The sequence below is a fragment of the Apus apus genome, chromosome 2, assembly GCF_020740795.1.
Source record: "Apus apus isolate bApuApu2 chromosome 2, bApuApu2.pri.cur, whole genome shotgun sequence".
Lineage (NCBI taxonomy): Eukaryota > Metazoa > Chordata > Aves > Apodiformes > Apodidae > Apus > Apus apus.
Window position 1 is genome coordinate 106,137,648 of NC_067283.1, and position 19,804 is coordinate 106,157,451.

The following is a 19,804-nucleotide window of genomic DNA, read 5'->3' on the forward strand; positions in this document are numbered from 1 at the left end:
ATGTTGCCACTATCCTTTCCTTTAATGGAACATTTCATGGATTCAAAAGTATTTCATCAATCAATGTGAGGACGAAGAAAATGACAATTTTTATTGCATACTGGCTGTTAAATTTGTGTTAGCTATGCCTGAATCATTGTGGTAATGATGATTGTAACACCTGAGGCAATCCTTCATATTATTGCAATAGTGGCTTAAATCTCAGCAAGATGATATCTGCAGTTTGTTTTCTTTGTAACAAAGCAGTGCAGTTAAACAGACTTTTGATAACAGGAGAGGGGAAGATAACCAGCACAAAGTAATTGTCTAAGTGTCCAGGTGCCCTGGGGACCATGGGGACTGCTCATGGGGTCCATCAGGGCTGTCCTGGCAGCCAGATTCTGTCCCAGCAGGGCAGCCCCAGCCTGGGCATTGGGCCCCTTCATTTGGCCAATATCCTGGCCAAACTACTTAGCTCATGTTTTGAAGTATATTGTCTGCTTCTAAAAGCTGCATAATGAAATAGACAGAGCTCAAATATTGTAAATCAGTCAAGTTTTCCAGCTTTGAATAATCTGCAATTGGAGAGACTCTTGGGTCCTTTATCAGTCATGTGTCAAGGTTTTTTGGCCAGTCTTTCTAAGATGTGAAACTAAAATAGAGTGAGGGTGAGAGAAACTATCCGTTATTATTGGAATACAGGTATTGAAGGATCTGTGGTGTTTAGGAAAGACTGACACATACAGTATGGGATAACAATTAACAACCATCTGTTTTAATATGCAATTTAAAATTGCATAAAATTGGTCCCAGGACCAATGTGACTAAATACGTAATTCATCATACAGCATTCTCCTAGAGAAACTGGTTGCTCATGGCTTGGATGTGGACACTCTCTGCTGGATAAAAACTGGTTGGACAGCTGGGTCCAAATTGCACCAGGGCAGGTTCAGATTGGATATTAGGAAGAATTTCTCCACAGAAGCAGTGGTGAGGCATTGAAACAGGCTGCCCAGGGAGGTGATAGAGGCACTGTCCCTGGAGGTGTTAAAAAAATGAGAGGATGTGGTGTTTCAGGAGATGGTTTAGTGGTTAGGGATTGTAGGGTGGATGGTTGGACTTGATGACCTTGAAGGTCTTTTCCAACTTTGGTGATTCTATGATTCTATGATACACAAAACCACAGGGATTCTGAAGCTTACAGATCTCCAAGGGGTTTGAAACCTGTACTTTGATATTCAAATAGGAGTATAGTGGTTTAAAATTAGCTGTGGATATTATCTCATTTTAAAGCCAGATAAAACTGTGTAAATTTAAGTGCAAAAATAATTCAAGAACCCAGAAGATTTTTGCTGTCACACTCTATCTCCATTTTATTTGCAAAATAAACAGAGGCAACATGGAATTTGAAAACTTTATTGGACTTGGTAGTGCCATTATACCCAGAAGAACACTGAAAATGTTTAGATTTTCATATCCCACCTGTGATCTATACAAATTGTATTGCAATGGGAGCAGAGAAACAAGATGTTTAATTGTTTTCATTTTGCTACATCTCTCTCAGAAATTTTCCAAAGCAATTTGTATGTCATTAAGTCTTTCAAGATGCCAGTGCAAATAAATGACCCCTGGCGAAGGTGAGGTCAGGACTCTGTAACAGAACATGAGATTCCATCCATTGAGGCCTTTTCATTCTCTAATTAAAAACTGATACTATAGCCCAAATACTGAGCTTTGTGAAGCTCCTATTGGCATGGAATTTGGAGGAGGAAGAAGTTATATTATTGTTCACCATTTTCATTCTGCCTGTTGCAGGTCTGGCCAGTTTCCTGAGTCAAGATACAGTCTGTGTGACTGTACAGCTTTTTGCTGGCTCATACAACCTGTGCTCGGGAGCAAGGACCAAAAGCCCATATGGTTAATGTGGCTGAGCAGCTCCTGGTATGTGAGATGAAGAGGTGTGTGAACTTACTCCATGGTGCAACACCAGGCAGGAGGTAGCAGCTCTCCAGGGAACAAGCATCTTGTGGGAAGAACAAAGAGATTTCAGGTAAGGTGAAGAAGAGGATACTGGTGAACCTTTGTATGGAAAAGCCTGGGACCCACTGGCCTCATCCAGATCTGCTGATAGTTCCACACAAATGTGGAATGCCTCAGCAAAAGAGAAGGAAAAATCTTAGTTGTGTTGTGTGGTGGGTGCAGTGGAAAGTGGCTACAGTAGGACTGAGAGTTAAGGTTCATATTTCAAACACAAATATGCAGATCCACAAAATAACTTGGACTAATTGGTTGTATTGAAAGTTAAATGTACAGTGCAGAGCAAAATTTGTATTGACAATGAAATCACAGTGCATTCTGCTTATCAAACTCTATTTCCAGGTGAGAAAAATTGTTCTGGTGGGATATTCAGCCCTACTGATTGTACATTTCAGTGCCAAAATGCTGTGACCAAAATGAAAGAAGACAAACATATTTGACTATACATAGAGGTGTTTAATATAGAAACAAAAAGTTGGGTCATAGAGCTGCATTGTTTATATCTACTTAAAAGCCTCATGAGGTCATGTTCTTAATTTAGTATTTTATCTTAAGTAAGGCATTAAAAATGTAACACCTTGTCAACAGAACAAAGGAAGTACATTTTTATTGAATTGTAACACATTGTATGGATTTACAGAGTGTTGCTGCTAACTGCTTCTCTAGGTGGTCTGTCATTAAGCTGAAATATCAACACTATATGCACTGTAGTCTGGAATAAAACAAAAGGAAAGAAAACCATAAAATAGTCATATTCTCGTGCCATAACAAAGGTCAATACAGAGACTGATCTTTCCTACTATCTGGTTCATGACACAAACCATTTTTTTCTCTAGTAAATCTGATTTAACTGAGTAAAAAAAAATCCTAGAAATAGTTTTTATTTGGAATTCTGATTTTGTATTTAATGTAGTGAAGATACTTAAATGGGAGAGCTCTCAGTTTGAAGCTGCTGTCATCCTGTCTTTGCGCAGAGATAGCACAGGGTATCAGTATCTGTCTCTCTCTCTCTCCCTCTTCGATACTATATTTATCACCCCCCTGGCCATAAAAGGCCTGGACTGGGGCTCTGACATTCCACTGACTGCAGGCATTATTTTTGTTCTGGATCTTGAAGTCCAGTCCTTACCTCCTGTTCTGACTACCTCTTTCTTTGCTTACTTCATTGTTGCTGTATTTTTCTGCTCCTCATCCACTCGAGTGCTATTCCATTTGCTGCTGATCATTTGGGCCCTGGTAAGTGTTCCTTTATGGCAGAAGATTTTATGTGTTCAGTTATTTTTAATCTGAATCTGTAATACCGAGTTGATAGTAGCTCCCTTTATTCTTCTCAGCGCAGTAGTTATTTGAGGGACTTGTGGACATGAACTGAAGACATCAGAGGGTTCAGCTGTGGAACAAAGAGAAGTATTGGAAGGGTTCACTTCTTATCAACTCAGCTATCCTCGCATATTGTCACAGTACTCTCAAATTAAGCATGGCTTACGGAGCTAAAGGAGGAATTTGTCATGTAACCTCCTTTGGGCTTAGAGAATATGTAAACAATCTAAATATTTTCTAGTTGCAAAGCATGTCTTGTGATCTATAAAGCCAGTGACTCAGCTGAAGAATGTTACCATTTTTTTTCCTGCTTACGAGGGTTTATGTTTTTAATCTATTTCACTGTTTCCACTGATTGATGGAGTAGATCTTTAAAGAATTACAGAGCCTGGTAAACAGTGCAAGAGACAATAAAAATAATTTTCTTTAATGTGTACCTATGACCTGTGAATAAGTGCAGAACTGTCTGCTCAGTAGTCATTTTGAAAATTCAGTTCAACAGCTGTTAACATGTAGCTCCAAGCTCTTCAGTTTGTGAAATCCTACACGGATCTTGAGAGGGAGTGTTGCACTCGCACTACCGGGGCTGATTCACAGCCATGAACTAAGTAGGTGCAGGTAGCCTGGATTTTATAAAACTTAAGAGATGGGAGTCCATCCAATAATCAGACAGTGCTCCAAATAGGAGCAAAACGTGGCACTTAGTGCCATGGTCTAGCTGATGTGGTGGTGTTAGGTCGTAGGCTGGACTTGATGATCTCAGTGGTCTTTCCCAGCCTCAATAATTCTGTGATTCTGTGAAAATCCTCACAAGTTCAGAGTTTCTTGTTATCTCCTGTAGCATCAGACTAGTATATCTGAACAGACTAGAGGAACTAACAGATCCTGACCTGTGAGTAACACTTGATGTTTCAGAGGAAACAGAACATAACTCATGGTGTGATAAAATACCTATAAAAGGAATTTGCTCTTACAAGGTGTGAGTCAGAGCTGGCCTTTGATTTGAACCAGCAGAGCTGGTTCCTGCCCGGCTCCTGCCTTACCACCATAGTTCTTACACCAGTCATAGACTCCTCCTCTTAATCCTGAGGTCAGTGAGGTCCAGACCTTTTATATTTGGAAGAAAAAGGTTGACTTTTTACTTTTTAAACCTGCTGGCTTTAAGTCTGCTGCTTGTTCTTTTGCTCTGATAAGATGTGAGTGAATGTAAACGAAATGCCTCATTTAACTTCTCCTTAATGGGCAACACATGCAGCACTTTATTCATTTGGATCACCTTCCTCACTTTGAAGCCTGGGGGGTTGTGGGAAGCCCTGAGTGAAATGACTGAATAGCTGCTAGCCTCGTGGCTACAGTGTCTGTGATGAAGCTAGCCAACGCTGCAAATAAAGCTGGTGAAGACAAAGCAAGACAACTGTAGTACTCTACAGAGAGAAAATGAAATGTTCTCCTGTTCTTTCCCTGCCATGTGCAAAATGAGACTCATCTGTAACACCTTAGCTTTTCTTAGCTGAGATCACAAGGACTTGCAAACCCCAAACTTAGCCTTGCAGAGCTAAGAGAGACAGCAATGAAGAAAAATGGAGAAGAAATCTTCTGAAACTCGGGAAATTAAGAGGAACTATGTCCTACTGGAAGCCAACAAAGCGAAACAAATAACAACATGAATTATAACAGGTATTAGAAACAAAGATACCAGACAAAATAGTTGCATTCTCTAGACTTACATGAAAAAAAAATAATCAGGAGAAATAAATAAATTGAGAAGGAACATCAGGTTTTGCCATAGAACAAAAGCCTAATGCTCTTTGCCCTCCCCCCACCTTTCTTGGGTAAAAATAAAGTCAATGGATAAACTGGTCTCCTTGAAGTCATAATTGCACTGTGGTCAGGATATGAGCAATGTCTTGTACCTCGTAAAGATTTCTGAATTACCTTCTTACTTTCTTCTTGTTGACTTTCTGCAAACAAGTGATCTGTTATAACAAAGAAAGCAGTTCCCATGAGGGAGTCCTGAAATATAAGGAAGCTGAAACATTGGGTGTCTGTGTTTAGAATTTGCCTTAGTCTGGGTGAGTATGTGAGTAGTTATCAAAGATAATAGTTTGAAAATCATTGGCTCACTCTCAGAACAAAATACTAAAGCATAAATACCACAGAAAAAAAAAAAATTATCTCAAATTATTGAAACTGAGATTACACTACAGCTCTGTAAGTGCATTTTATATCAGAACACCAGATAAGCTGTTTCATTAACATGAGCAAAACCAGAAGCAGAATAAGCCTCCTATTGTTGTGAGTGATATTAAAAAAAGGCAACAAACAGTAACAAACACCTCTCACCATTGTTTTGGGATCTTTAAATTATTTTAAATATTCCCTCATTGTAACTCATTAATATATTCATAATCACATACTTCTTCAGGGACAAGCTTAGTCATATTGTAAGCCTAATCCCCTGTGGCAAGAGAAAGAAAGGTTATGACAGGGATTAGTAGAGGCAAATTTTCATGTCAGAGATGAAAGTTTTGTAACAGCAGAATAAAACAAGAATAACAAGAATTAACTGCCAGCTGAAAACAAGCAGACAAACCAACAGAAAAACCAAACACAAAACCTCCCCAAAAATAAAAACAAAGAACCAAAACCACCACCGACAAAAAACAACCAACAAGGGAAATCCCTTCTGCACTCAACCCTCATCCCATTTTTAGAGGGGAACTACCTCTCACCTCATCAAATTTCCTACTCTGAGTGACTGCAAGACAGTCTTTTGATGGCTGTGCAAAGTAGAACTTGGACGGCAGTATTTTTGGGAGGAAGTTCCTTGATGATCTTGAACATGACATTCTAGATTAAAAAAAAAAAAAAGGGTCATTCAAATAGAAGAGCATTATATTATTTTAGTCATTGCATGCTGACTGTATCTCTGATTAAACTGTACAAGTATGATAAGCCATTTTAAGTGGATGTCTGGAATCACATACAAAATAATCAATGTCATGAATGTTTACAGAAAAAAAAATTACATCCTTCTGAATGTTTTCCATTCACTGTTAAAATATTCACCTGAATATTACACTCAATCTGAAAATTTTATCCAAAAAATGAATGAAATGTTAATATATTTTTATTTTAGCTTTTAAAGTACCTATTAGCCCTGTTGAAACTGTTCATGCCTTTTAAAATAATCGATTACTTTCTTCTCTCTTTTGTAATTTCATAAAAATCTACACTATCTCTGATAGTGTAAAGTGATAGTCTGAAGAAGCTGAGTACATAGAATTTAATAAGTTGACAGTAATGAGTGCAGAAATTGATCATGAAAAGCTTCTGTAGTTTGCAGTAACAGGGAGGCGAACTACAAATGGATGTAAAAAATAGCGAAAAAAATTTCTGCTCTTGATGAGTGACATATTAGTGTCTTGAAACTTAAATACAAACCTATCTTGAAGTTTTAAAAGCATCTTTAAAAAGCCAGATCTATTGCTTTTGATTTTAGATTTTTGAAGTTTTAAATTTTGCATTAGCTTTTGTTTTCTGTATTACTTGTATGCTAACTCAGAAATTTCTTGGACATTAGTCTTTATATTTGATCTATTCTTTTTCAGACATTGCCCTGTTACATTTGCATTCAGAAACCTGTAGGAAAAACAAAATTAGAAGCTACCCATGATGTCTTTACCATTCTACCAAAGGCACCATGAGCACTATGACCGTGCGTACCGCCACAAAGCTCTGCAGTCCACTGTAAGCCAGTACCAAAAGGAAACCAAGAGCAAATCTGCTGTCTATGCTCAAGGATCTACAGCTTATGCTAGGGGTTCTGCAGCCTATCGCCATGCATCTGCAGCAGGCTTCAGCCTTGACTCTTCAGCAGCCTATAGCCATGGCTCTTCCTCAGCCTATGACCTTGAGTCAGCAGCCTACAGCTATGGATCTACAGCCTATGATCACTCTGCTGCACAAAGCAAAAGATCTGCTGCCTACAGTCTTGACTCTGAGTCCCTCAGCAAGAGCTCAGCTGCCTACAGCCATGGATCTGAAGCTATCAACAAGCTGGCTGCAGCCTACAGGCTGGGATCTGAAACCTACAGCCTCGGGTAAGCAAGTCAGTCTATGAAACAATATTCTGAAATAATAATGTCCAACCATCTTTCATTGAAATCAACGGCAGAGCTCTCCTTCTCTTCCACAGAAATTGTCTCTGTACCTTGGTGTTAATGTATTTTCCAGGCTTGGTGTTTTTCTTTGGCTTTGGCAATGGGAAGAACTGCGGTGGCTGAATGATGACCCACACTCCAAACTGGTTAGGCATGAGCCACCTTTCCTTCAAAGTTTTTTTAGCTATATCAACACATCTGCATATAATACCCAGTGTTGATACAGCTTGTGGTTTGAGGCTAGCTCTTATCTGGCCAAGTTAGAGCAGTGAAAGAAATTAGGGCAGTTCATGCAAGTTTTATGCTGACAAGCCCATGTATCATTAAAACATTCTGCTTCGGCCTAATGGTTTTGCTTTTATGCTCAGTGATTCAAGAAATGGAAATTTTCACATTGAATATTTGTTGAGACATACTATTTCCATAGTAGGGATACCCTGAAGTGTTCATCTTGCACTAGAAGAGCAGCTATGGTTAGCTACCATGTTTTTTTTGTTTAATTAAGATAAAAAATACTACTCAAGCAATTACATTAGCAGAATATTTTAGATATCGTAGCCTCACTTTGTTTGTATGTATCTCAGAGATTTACAAAAATTAGGGGAGTATTAAAGTATGATTAGAGCAGCTGTTAGCAACAGAGGAAATGATAAAAAAAATATAGCCCAAAACATCTGCTCATTATTAATATATTAATATAAAATTTAGAGTATTATTAGCATAGCTGATCTAGACTTGTCCATCAGAAAATTTAAATTTTGAAAACCTAATGACCTCTAAAGATTGTAGATAAAGATGTAATTTTGGACAAAACCAGTGAAGGAAAAACTAGCTGTACTATAATAAAAAATACCTAATGAGTACAACCTTCACTTAGCTTTCAGGAAGTTCAGGATCAAGTCTGTATTTGCCAGGGTCTCTTCAGGAATTTGAACCTCAGGCTGTTAGAGCCCAGGTGAACCACTTGACAACCTGACTGTCTTGTGCAGGATAATATCCAGTCTTTGCTTTTGAAACACCTTTACTTGTGCAAATAGTTAACCACTGAGTGGATCAGTGAGAAGCTCATTTCTAACCTGTTGATGGAGGGAAACAAAGTGGAGATACTGGGACTGAGGGTGATGTTTACAGAGGGTGTTGGGTAGGGGAAGATATTCCAAATTTCTGCAGTGATGCAGCTGTGCTTACATGCTGCTGCTGCCCCTGACCCAAAGCCTCCTTTTGCTTGTAGAAAGTGTTGCCATAATAAATGGAAACATTACTTGAAGTTGCAAAAAATTGTAAAAAAACCTGCTTTCAAGTCCCAGTTACTCTGGTTTGTCAGACAGATTTCTTCTGGAACCTATGTATTCTCACCAAGACCTCCTCTAATGTCAAAGGATTATTAAAGGAAATAGAATTGCTTGATCAGGAGAGAACTTAAAACATTTCTGAGGTTTTGTTTGAGAGAATAGCTTTGCTTTAAAGAGTATGTTTGGTGATATTTCCAAGCTACTTCACAGTAGGTTGGTATACTACCCTGGTAAGCAGAGATAAGAATGTATCAGCTATAACTTCTTTTTGTCTGTAGTCCTGTCCTTGTGTTGGTTTGAGAAACTCAGTGCTGCTGTGTAAGACTAGGACTCAGGAGATCAGAGCTATGCAATTTAAATCTCTTTTGTACAAAACTTAAATAATACATGACAGAATATGGTTGTGAATTATAATCTCAGTATTTAACCTAACTGGTTGATATGGCCTCTATATTGCTATTTATTTGGTTTTTGCAGCCCATTTTGCTGCAATTTGCAAGAAATAAAATAGAACAAATAATGCAGCTATATGGTTAAACAGAATGCAAATTCAAAGTAATTTTTTTCCTAGTTTGTACTATCATCTGCCCCAGAATCACACTATTTTCCCCAAAACACTTCAAGGAATAATGTGGAGACAAAAGGTGTTACTAAAATAAACTGGGAAAATCAAAGACTTTCTGAATTTGTCCTTGAGAAAGGAATGCTGCAGAAAAAAAAAAAAAAAAAGGAAGAAAAAAGAAAAAAAAAAGAAGAAAAATGAAAAATAGTAATATCATAGCATCATAGAATGGTTTGGTTTGGAAGGGACCTTCAAGATCATCTAGCTTCAGCCCTTCTGCGTCGGCAGGGACAACTCCCACTAGACCAAGCTCCTCAAAGCCCCATTCAGCCTGGCCCCTTGAACAGGGAGGGGGCATCAAACACTTTCATTTTTCAAAAGTAGAAAGAACCCTGAATTTAAATGCTGTTTCTAAATGGCCTACAACAGTGGTGTTGGCCTGACAACTGAATGGACCCACAAATACAAATAAAAGTCTTGAGGTAGCAATTGATTATTTTGTATCACTGGGTTTTTAACATCAAATACACATTTATGTATAATGGATACAGTTTTGTGGATAAACCCCATTCAGCCCAAGAGGAAAAGTATACCATTAATATAGTGAGCTTTTATTCAGGTCACTTCTTGTGTTTATCTAAAGTAGCTCCTGCTAAACTCTACTATACTTGCAAAATTTAAGTCTCATCCTTTTCTGTAGCCACCTTATAGAACAGAATGTTCATAAAGTGACAGTACTGACATGCCATTAGTGCTATGTGAGGAATTAGTCATGGGAAAACAGTGGAGAAGGACTAGGGACTAGGTGACCTGTAAGACCTTGACCTGAAGCCAATTCTCTGATGTTGAAGCCTTGCTTGAGTAGAAAACATGCCTACAGCGCAGATATAGACAGCTTGAAGGAAACACAGCTTGCTTTTCTTGAGGACAAAAAGGTTCCCTTTGCAAGTGGGCTGTTCCTTCACCACACTGCAAGTCTTCTTCACACCATGAGAACTTGAAGAAATAAAGGGAGAGAAAGGAAAACTGGCAAAACTAAGGAGTAAATGCAGAAGCTTGAAGCCTTGCTGGTTACAGTTTGCCAAGACTGCAAAAGCTTGATCTCCTAAAAATGTGAGTCTCACAGTGTAAAACTTGCTGTTTCACACCTAGTCCTCTCTACTAGCTCATGGGGCCACCTCTAGTCAATTGCTGCTTCCTTTGGTCCCTGCATGGCCAGGAGAATTGAGGGTCCTGTTGGTCTGACATCAGTGCCAGGTAGGTTATGAAGCAGATCATCTTCAGTGTCCATATGCAGCACATCTGGGACAACCAGGTCATAAGGCCCAGTCAGCATGGGTTCCTGAAAGGTAGATCCTGCTTGACTAACTTAATCTCCTTTTATGATAAGGTGACCCTTTCAGTAGATGAAGGAAAGGCTGTGAATGTTGTTTACCTGGACCTTAGTAAAACCTTCAACACTGTTTCCCACATCACTCTCCTGGTGAATCTGGCTGTATGTGGCCTAAACTGGTGTACACTTTGCTGGCTAAAAAACTGGCTAGATGGCTGGGTCCAAAGAGTTGTGTTGAATGGAGTTAAATCCGGTTAGTGGCAGGTCAGAAGTGGTGCTCCCCAGTGGTCAGTGTGGGGCCAGTTCTGTTTAATATATTTATCAGCAATCTGGATGAGGGGATTGAGTGCACCCTTGGTAAGTTTGCAGATGATACTAAGTTGGGAGCAAGAGTTGATCTGCCTGCAGGTAGAAAGGCTCTACAGAGGGACCTGGATTGATGGATGGGCTGAGGTCAACTGTATGAGGTTCAACAAGGCCAAATGTTGGGTCCAGCTTTTGGGCCTCAACAACCTCGTGCAATGAGGCTTGGGAAAGAGTGGATGGAAAGCTGCCCAAAGGAAAAGGACTTGGGGGTGCTGATTGACAGCTGGTTGAATATGAGCCAGTAGTGTGACCAGGTGGCCAAGAAGGCCAACAGCATCCTGGCTTGTATTAGAAATAGTGTGGCCAGCAGGACCAGGGAAGAGATTGTGCCCCTGTACTCAGCACTGGTGAGGCTGCACCTCCAATATTGTGTTCAGTTCCAGGCCCCTTACTACAAGAAAGACACTGAGGTGCTGAAGCGTGTCCAGAAAAGGGTAACAAAGCTGGTGAAGAGTCTAGAGCACAAGTCATACGAGAAGCAGCTGAGGGAACTGGGGTTGTTTAGCCTGGATAAAAGGAGGCTGAAGTGAGACCTTATCACTCTTTAAAACTACCTGAAATGAGGTTGTAGGGAGGTGGGTGCTGGTCTCCTCTCCCTAGCAACAGGACAGGAAGAAATGGACTCAAGTTGGACCATGGGAGGTTTAGATTAGATATTAGAAAAAACTTCTCCACTGAAAGGGCAATCAAACATTGGAATAGATTTCCCAGAGAGGTGGTTGAATAGCCATCCCTGGAGGTGTTTAAAAGACATATAGGAGGAACATGATTTAGGGGTGGACTTGACAGTGCTAGGTTAACCGTTGGACTTGGTGATCTCAAAGGTCTTTTCCAACCAGAATGATTCCATGATTCTTTCAAGCAGTGGGCAGGGTCTGCACAGGCAAGGGGTGGTGGCTCTCTCCCAAAAGCCATTGTTATGGCCACCTGTCCCCTTCCTCTTGGGGGCTGCAGTGTGGACAAGTTGGCTTCTGTGGGAGAACCTTCTTCCTGTGGCATTACTCTGTCCTCTATGTGCATTTCAGAAGCTTTGAGTCAGGTCTGCCAAAGCTGCTTATAGCACTAAGGGCCTTTCAAACGGGATGGCTGGATTAAACCTGCTTATCTCTTTTTTTTTGGGAACTTCAGTCATTTGCCTTTGCTCAAACTTTCAGAGCATTTGCATGTCTTATTTTCCTGGCTGGCAGCATCAGAAAATCCCATTGTGTCACAGACTGGCTATCAGCCAACAAGTGGGTCAGAGACTTGCTTAGAGAGAAAACACAAGTTATTGACGTGGGCCAGGCATTTGCATATATTTTGCAGGTCTGGGGAAATGGTGAAGAAGACATGGCATAATTCAGGTAAACCAAGCAAGCAGAGGAGAGATGCCTTAGTAAATTGCAATTAGTTATGCTGCCAGACAGTAAGAGTGAATGCTGTCCTGAGCAATATTGTAACCAGGATCAGGACTGGGCTGAGCGAATTACACACTTTAAGGAACATGAGAAGACTGTGATCCTTTCTGGCACTGCTCATCCATTGGTTTATTATACATGAGGGTTAAGAAGGTGGCTTCCAAACATCATAGCCAAGCATGGAAATTGTTTTAATGAGACCTCCTGTGTGGAAACAATTCCCTTAAAAACAAAATTGTTTTTGAAGCTGTGTTAGGAAAGAGCACGATTATTGCCAGCAATATTGCCTGGGCCTGTGACAAATCTGTCAGCAACTTCAAATGAATATAGTCACCCAAGAGCACTTCTCATCTTTAGAGGCTGGCTTGAAAGAGCTTTCTTGTGAATTTATATATATTTTTTTTTTCTCTCTGGTAACTGGGTTTGCCAATCCACTCTCTCCTGTTTATGGTGAGTAAATCAAACATCAAATACTAGGAAAGAAGCAGCTGCTGGAAAGAGAGCCTGGAAAATGCTTCTTGTTAATGGCACTCCTCCAGCAGGTACAGCTGGTACAGCTATTGTGTATCCCAAATGTATCCCTGCTTGCTCTCAGGATTAAGTGAGAGAGAGATGTAACAATAGCATGCAAAGGACAAGATACATTATTTTCTAGAGATTTAAATGAGCCTACAGATGCCTTTACATGCAGAGGTGGGTTGTCTAAAAGAAAGGGTGCTGTAGTCCATAGGACACATTTCTATGTGCACTGAGCACAGGCTTTGTGCAGGGTGGAAAACCTGTCCCTTCAGGCACTGAAACAAGAGCAATGCCAGCATTTTGAAGTATATGTATATCTGAGAATAAGACATCAAAACAAAACCTCTGGTTGGGGGTTTCAGAGACCCTGCACAATGCTGTTGTATTAACCTCCTCTGTGGGGCTAGAGGGAAAAGATGATAGTGTCTGTCTGGTTTTTAAATCTCAACAGGACAATATCTGTGCCTTTAGCCTTTGTAATCACCCAACTCCCAACTCAGTGACTCTACTGAGAAACAAAGCAAGTGCTGGTGTGGCTGTTTTAACATGCTGAAAACCATCAAGAAATGAGAACACTAACTTGGGTCACCAACCTTGATAAGGTAGTACAGATAGTATCTGACCTGGAAAAATGCATGCATACACTAGCTGGGCAGATCAAATGAGGCTGAAAGCTGTTAAAAGGTCATGGTACTGTTCCTCCTTGTGAAACTGATACCCTGCTCCTTCTCCTCTGGGGAGATTCTGTTCCACATATCAGGTAAAAGGTTGAAACATTTTAAAATAAAGGGCAAGATTTTAGAATCTGGTTCAAGAAAACAGAGTCCTCATTTGGGCTACCTAAATTATGGTTGTAGGCAGGTATGGTTTTCTTGTGTTGCAAATAGTAATAACCGAAAAAGGAAAACAGGTAAATAACCTTCATGGTAGAAGCAGTGACCACTATTCTCCCATGCAAAGATCTCTATTTGAATATATATTTCTACAAGTCTCCATATTAGCTCTGCCTGAACAAAAGCAAACCATAAGAGGATTTGGGAAAACAAAATATTTTTAATGCTTAAAACTTAGTTGCTCTCAGTTTATGCAGTGCCATTCTAAAAATAATAAAATAAAATAAAATAAAATAAAATAAAAATAATAAAAAGAGTTTGGAATTACTATGGTACCTCTTTGAAAGCACCAGCTAGGTGCTCTGATGTCATCATGCAGCAATTGGAAATTTTTGGAACATCTACAAGGGCAAGTGAAAATGAAACAGAATGCATATCATGTCAGTGTGTTAATCCTAGGTATGCTCACAGCTGAAATACCATGTGCACTTTTGATCATCTAATCTTAAGAAGTACAGTCTGAAGCTAGAGAAGAGTCGGAGATCAGCAAGGAGGGTAATGGGAGGTGTGGTGTACCTTCTGCCTAGAGAAGGTAAGAGAGAGGGGCTCTTACCTTGGGAAGGAGGCAAACGTAGGCATGTAATGTTAATGTATAAAGCAGTGAAAGATGTGCAGAGTGAACAAAGAATAACTTTTCACTATTTCTCACACAGAGCTGCATGTAAGCATGAAAGAGATTTTAAAGCAGCAGATTAAACAACCAGGAATTGAATGGCCTCCTAAAGGGGTTCAGCCTGAAGTCCCTAGGAACCAGGCTTGTCCCATTTTAAAATAGGACAAGAATAAAAGTCACCTGCTAAGTAAAGAACTGTGGCTCCTTACAGACCACAGTTCATTTCTGAAAAATAATTAAAATACTTTGTCTTTGATGTCTCTCAATGTTTATCTGATGAGTTCTCCCAATGCATTTGTGGTTCACTATAGTGATCACACCACATGGTTGCCCAACCCAGAAATAAGGCCATTGTGTACCCTGCTTCACTCCATCTCTTCCTTTTTATTTTACTCTGCCTGGGCTGTTTCCAAATGTTTTCTACTCGGACTTCTGTCCCTAGAGCTGGATCTGCCTCCCTTGGACTCCCTTGCTGGCTGCCTTGGGCAGCAGCTGACACCAGAGCCTGTTGGAGAGAGCCTGTCTTTCCAGTAGATGTGGTCTGTTCTTTGGGTGACCCAGTGGTGCCTGCCATGGGCAGCCCTCAGCCCTGGTCCTGTGGTGTGTGCCACAGCCCCTCTCTGCCTGTGCTTTTGATTGAGTGGAAACCAGGGGGAGGAGGAAGGAAGGAGAAGTAGTGAAAAGTTTGTTTTTACCTCCTGTACTGAGCATTTCTTGGCTGTGGTGCTGTAGGCACAATGATGGTGGCTACAAAGTGGGTACCCAGAGAGCACAGAGAAGAGGGTTGCCTCACTGCAAAGCTGGGCAAGTTGGATACAGTTGAGTCTGGTGAGATGGGGAACAAACAGAAAGCAAGGGAAACTCCTAGTGACAGTGCTGGAAGTGGCGGGCAAAGGCATCAGGAATGGAAAGCAGATGTGGGAAAGGATGTTCAGGCAAAGAACTAGATGGAGAATGAGAAGACGCGACAGTAAGAAAACCATTAGGAGAGCTGGAGAACGGGAGACTTATTTAACAGGCACTGTGGCAGGGAAAGTCTGAGTAAAGGGAAAAGGCACCAGGAAATGAAGGAAAGAAAGATGGGAGAATGAAACTGGACCTGTGTGATCTTGTATACATTGTTAACATATACTTTGGAAATTAAGCACCCTTCCTGGTATGACGTGTTGGTGGTGTCTCTGAAGCTTGCTACTCTGGCAGAGCTGCAGCCTAAGTAAAATTTTAGCCCAAGTACATGTCTGTCATTTTATATTATACATGTGTAACATTCTTAGAGGCTCAGTGCTAGTATGAGTTTTGATTATATGTGTACAGCATGCTGTGGAGAGACACCAGTGTAAGGTACACAGGGTATGGGAAGCAGGTTAGCCGCTTCAGCCATACATGTCTGGGCTAAGAAGCCTTGCTGAGAAACCACATGCTTTAATTCTGCTCCTGTGTTTATGCACGGAAGTGGTAAGTTGATGCTGTTTAGACACACCTCCAGACCAAAAAGAGGCTCAAGATTTCCCTTGGCGATGCTGGGACAGAGATGAACAGACACTCTGGGGATTTACAAAAGGCTGACAGCTGATAAGAATATTCCATAGATATGGGACTTTGAGATGTGCTGTGTTGGGAAAGAAGGACAAAGGTAGCTGAAGCTTTGTTAGTACAATTTGTAGCCGTATTAAAAATGAACACAAAATGACTGCCTCAAATATGCTTCACTCTCTTCAGAATCCCTCCCAAGCTGGTGGGGAGGGGAAGCCTTCCCTTTGGTTTGCTCTTCTTTCTTTCCATTCATTTTTCATTTATCTGTGGTATGGTAAATGGTGTTACTTCACTCAGCCACTCAGCTCTCTGCTTTCGGTGGATGGCGGTGATACAGGAGAGCAGTAGGAATGGCAACACTGGCTGCTGAGTGAAATGCTGCCCTAGAATTTCTGTAGAAATACTTAAATGCATTATTACTTTGAATATATTTTGGTTGAGGACCAGATAATTTCAGGACTGCAGATTTTGGAAAAGGCAAGGTTATGAGTTCAGATACAACCTTTAGAACTCCTCAGTGAGCTCAGTGGCTTCAGAATCAAAACTGGGTATTCAGACTCTCCAAGTCCCAAACCAAGAAGCTATTTAGGGTGCATAGCTATAAAGGGTATTGTTTATTCTCTCTATTTAGATTTAATATCAGGGGGCATCAGTGTTTTCTTCCTAATAATGATCTTGTCAAATCTTTTGTTATTTGTTTAATGAATTAAATAACTCTGAAGCCATGGTTATTAAAAAATATATCTTAATGCTTACCAAACATGATTAAAAATGCTTCTATGATTCAAACAAGAGACAGCAACAATTTTTAGTACTTTAGTACTATTTTGGAGTGTTTCTTAACAGCTCTTTTTTTCTGATTTTAACAATACTCTTTTTATTTCAGACTGAAAGACTCCAACTTAATGATTGAAGATCAATCCTATAAGATGAGTCCCAAAGCAAAGAGAGCAAAACAGAATTTGGTATCAGAGAACAAAGAGAATGAAGCAGTCAACTACTCAGTGCCCATATTCACAGGACGGTATGTTAATTTTGCTTTTGTTTGGTATATTATTTCTGATATTTTATTAACAAATTAAAAAATAAAAATCCATTAATCTTTTTTTTACACTCCTGGATCCAAGGGTAATAGTTTCTGAGTCATGTGAGTGATAAAAAAGACAAAAAGAAGTCAATCAACTGTCAGAAAATCAGACATTGAGCATCCAGAGCCAGGGCAAATGAACCTAGATGTCTGGACTTTGTTTTGAACATGTCACCAGGGCCAGTTTCTGTGAAATTAAGACATAATTATTACTATTGGGAACTAAACAAGCATGTTTTCCACATTATCATAGAATCATAGAATCATTAAGAGTGGAAGGGATCTTAAAGATCAACAAGTTCCAACCCCCCTGCCATGAGCAGGGAACCCTACCACTAGACCAGGTTGCACAAAACCTCATCCAACCTGGCCTTAAGAACCTCCAGGGATGGGACATCAACAACCTCCCTGGGCAACCCATTCCAGTTCCTCACCACCCTTAGAGCGAAGAATTTCTTCCAAATATCTAACCTAAATCTCTCCTCTCTCAGTTCAAAACCATTACCCCTTGTCCTATCACTGTCTTCTCTGATGAAATGCCCCTCCCCAGCTTTCCTGTAGGCCCCTTTCAAGTACTGGAAGGCCACTATAAGGTGTCCTTGAAGCATTCTCTTCTCTAGGCTGAACAGCCCCAACTCTCTTAGCCTGTCTCCATAGCAGAGGTGCTCCAGGCCTTTGATTTTCTTGGTGGCCCTTCTCTGGACCCTCTCCAACAGGTGTATATCTTTCTTGTGCTGAGGGCACCAGAACTGTACCCAGTATTCCAGGTGGGGCCTGACCAGAGCAGAGTAGAGGGGCAGAATCACCTCCCTGGCCTCGCTGGCCACACTTCTTTTGATGCAGCCCAGGATGCAGTTGCTCTCTGGGCTCCAGCCCACACTGGCAGCTCATGTCAAGCTTCTCATCCACTACCACCCCCAAGTCCTTCTCCTCAGGACTGGTCTTCAGCCATTCTTCCCCCAGTCTGTATTTGTGCCTGGGGTTGTGCCAACCCAGGTGCAGGACCTTGCACTTGGCCTTGTTGAACTTGATGAGGTTGGCACTTGCCCACCTCTCCAGCTTGTCAAGGTTCCTCTGGATGGCTTCTCTTCCCTCTAGGGTGTCAACCACGCCACACAGCTTGTTATCATCAGCAGACTTGCTGAGGATACACTCAATCCCACTGTCCATGTCTCCAACAAAGATGTTACACAGCACTGGTCCCAATACTGACGCCTGAGGGACACCACTCGTCACCTGCCTCCATTTGGACATGGAGCCACTGACCACAACTCTCTGAGTGCAGCCATCCAGCCAATTTTTTATCCATTAAGTGGCCCCTCTGTCAAATCCATGCCTTGTCAGTTTGGAGACCAGGATGTCATGTGGGACAGTGTCAAACGCCTTGCACAAATCCAGGTAGATGACATCAGTTGCTCTGCCACCATCCACCATCTCTGTAGCCTTGTTGTAGAAGGCCACCAGATTGGTCAGGCATGACTTACCCTTAGTGAAGCCATGTTGGCTGTCACCAATCACGTCTTTATTTTCCATGTGCCTTAGCAGACTTTCCAGGAGGATCTGCTCTATGATCTTGCCAGGCACAGAGATGAGACTGACTGGCCTGTAGTTCTCTGGGTCTTCCTTTTTCCCCTTTTTAAAAATATAGGGGGTATGTTCCCTTTTTTCCAATCAGTGGGAACCTCACCAGACTGCCATGAACTCTCAAATATGATGGACAGAGGCTTAGCAATTGCATCCACCACGTCCCTCAGGACCCATGGGTGAACCCCATCAGGTCCCATAGATATATGCACCTTCAGGTTCTTTAGATGGTCACGAACCTGCTCTACTCCTACAGTGGGGGGTAATTAATTCTCCCAGTCCCTGCTTTCACCTTCTGTGGCCTTTATGTTGAGGTTGGAGCACTTGCCAGAGAAGACTGAAGTAAAGAAGTCACTGAGGACCTCAGCCTTCTCAATATCCTGTGTTGCTACCTCACCCGTTCCCTTCAGGAGAGGGCCTATACTCTCCTTGGATGTTCTTTTCTGTCCAGCATACCTAAAGAAGCTTTTCTTATTGTTCTTAACATTCCTGGGAAGATTTAATTCTAGCCAGGATTTGGCTTTCCTAACCTGATTCCTAGCTGCTCAGACAACCTCTCTGTAATCCTTCCAGGATATCTGCCCTAGCTTCCACCCCCTGTATGCTTCCTTCTTAAGCTTGAGCTTTTCTAGGAGCTCCTTACTCATCCACACTGGCTTCTTGGAGTTTCTACTTGAATTCCTCTTATTTGGGATGGGATGCTCTTGGGCCTGGACAAGGTGATCCTTAAATATCAGCCAGCTTTCATGGGCCCCTCTACCCTCCAGGATGTTATCCCAAGACACTCTCTTGAGCAGATCCGTGAAGAGCTTGAAATCTGCCCTTCTGAAGTCAAGGGTAGTAAGCTTGCTGTGAGCCCCCTTGCTGCCCTAAGGATCTTGAACTCCACCATTTCATGGTAACTACAACCTAGGCTGCTCTTGAGCTTAACATCCCTCACCAGCCCTTCCTCATTGGTGAGGACAAGATCCAGCATAGCACCTCTCCTTGTTGGTTCCTCGATTACTTGGAAAAGGAAGTTACCATTCTTGCACTCTAGGAACCTCCTGGATTGTTTGCTTTTAGCAGAGTTGTTCTTCCAACAGATGTCAGGGTGGTTGAAGTCTCCCATGAGGACCATGGCTTG

At 41.3% G+C, this 19,804-nt stretch overlaps 1 protein-coding gene across 3 annotated transcripts in view; it reads left to right on the plus strand.

Moving 5' to 3' along the window:
- Positions 1–3,099: 3,099 nt before the first annotated feature.
- The window catches only part of MYOM1 (myomesin 1), a 79,435-nt gene continuing 62,730 nt past the window's right edge, over positions 3,100–19,804 (plus strand). The window contains exons 1-4 of one of the 3 annotated variants that reach the window (XM_051611157.1): positions 3,100–3,252; positions 4,592–5,013; positions 6,948–7,439; positions 16,894–17,031. In XM_051611157.1, coding sequence (XP_051467117.1) covers positions 7,009–7,439; positions 16,894–17,031 — 569 coding nt within the window. In that variant the 5' untranslated portion in view covers positions 3,100–3,252; positions 4,592–5,013; positions 6,948–7,008. The remainder of the gene's footprint in view (positions 3,253–4,591; positions 5,014–6,947; positions 7,440–16,893; positions 17,032–19,804) is intronic. The other 2 variants (XM_051611158.1, XM_051611156.1) reach the window with 2 other exon arrangements.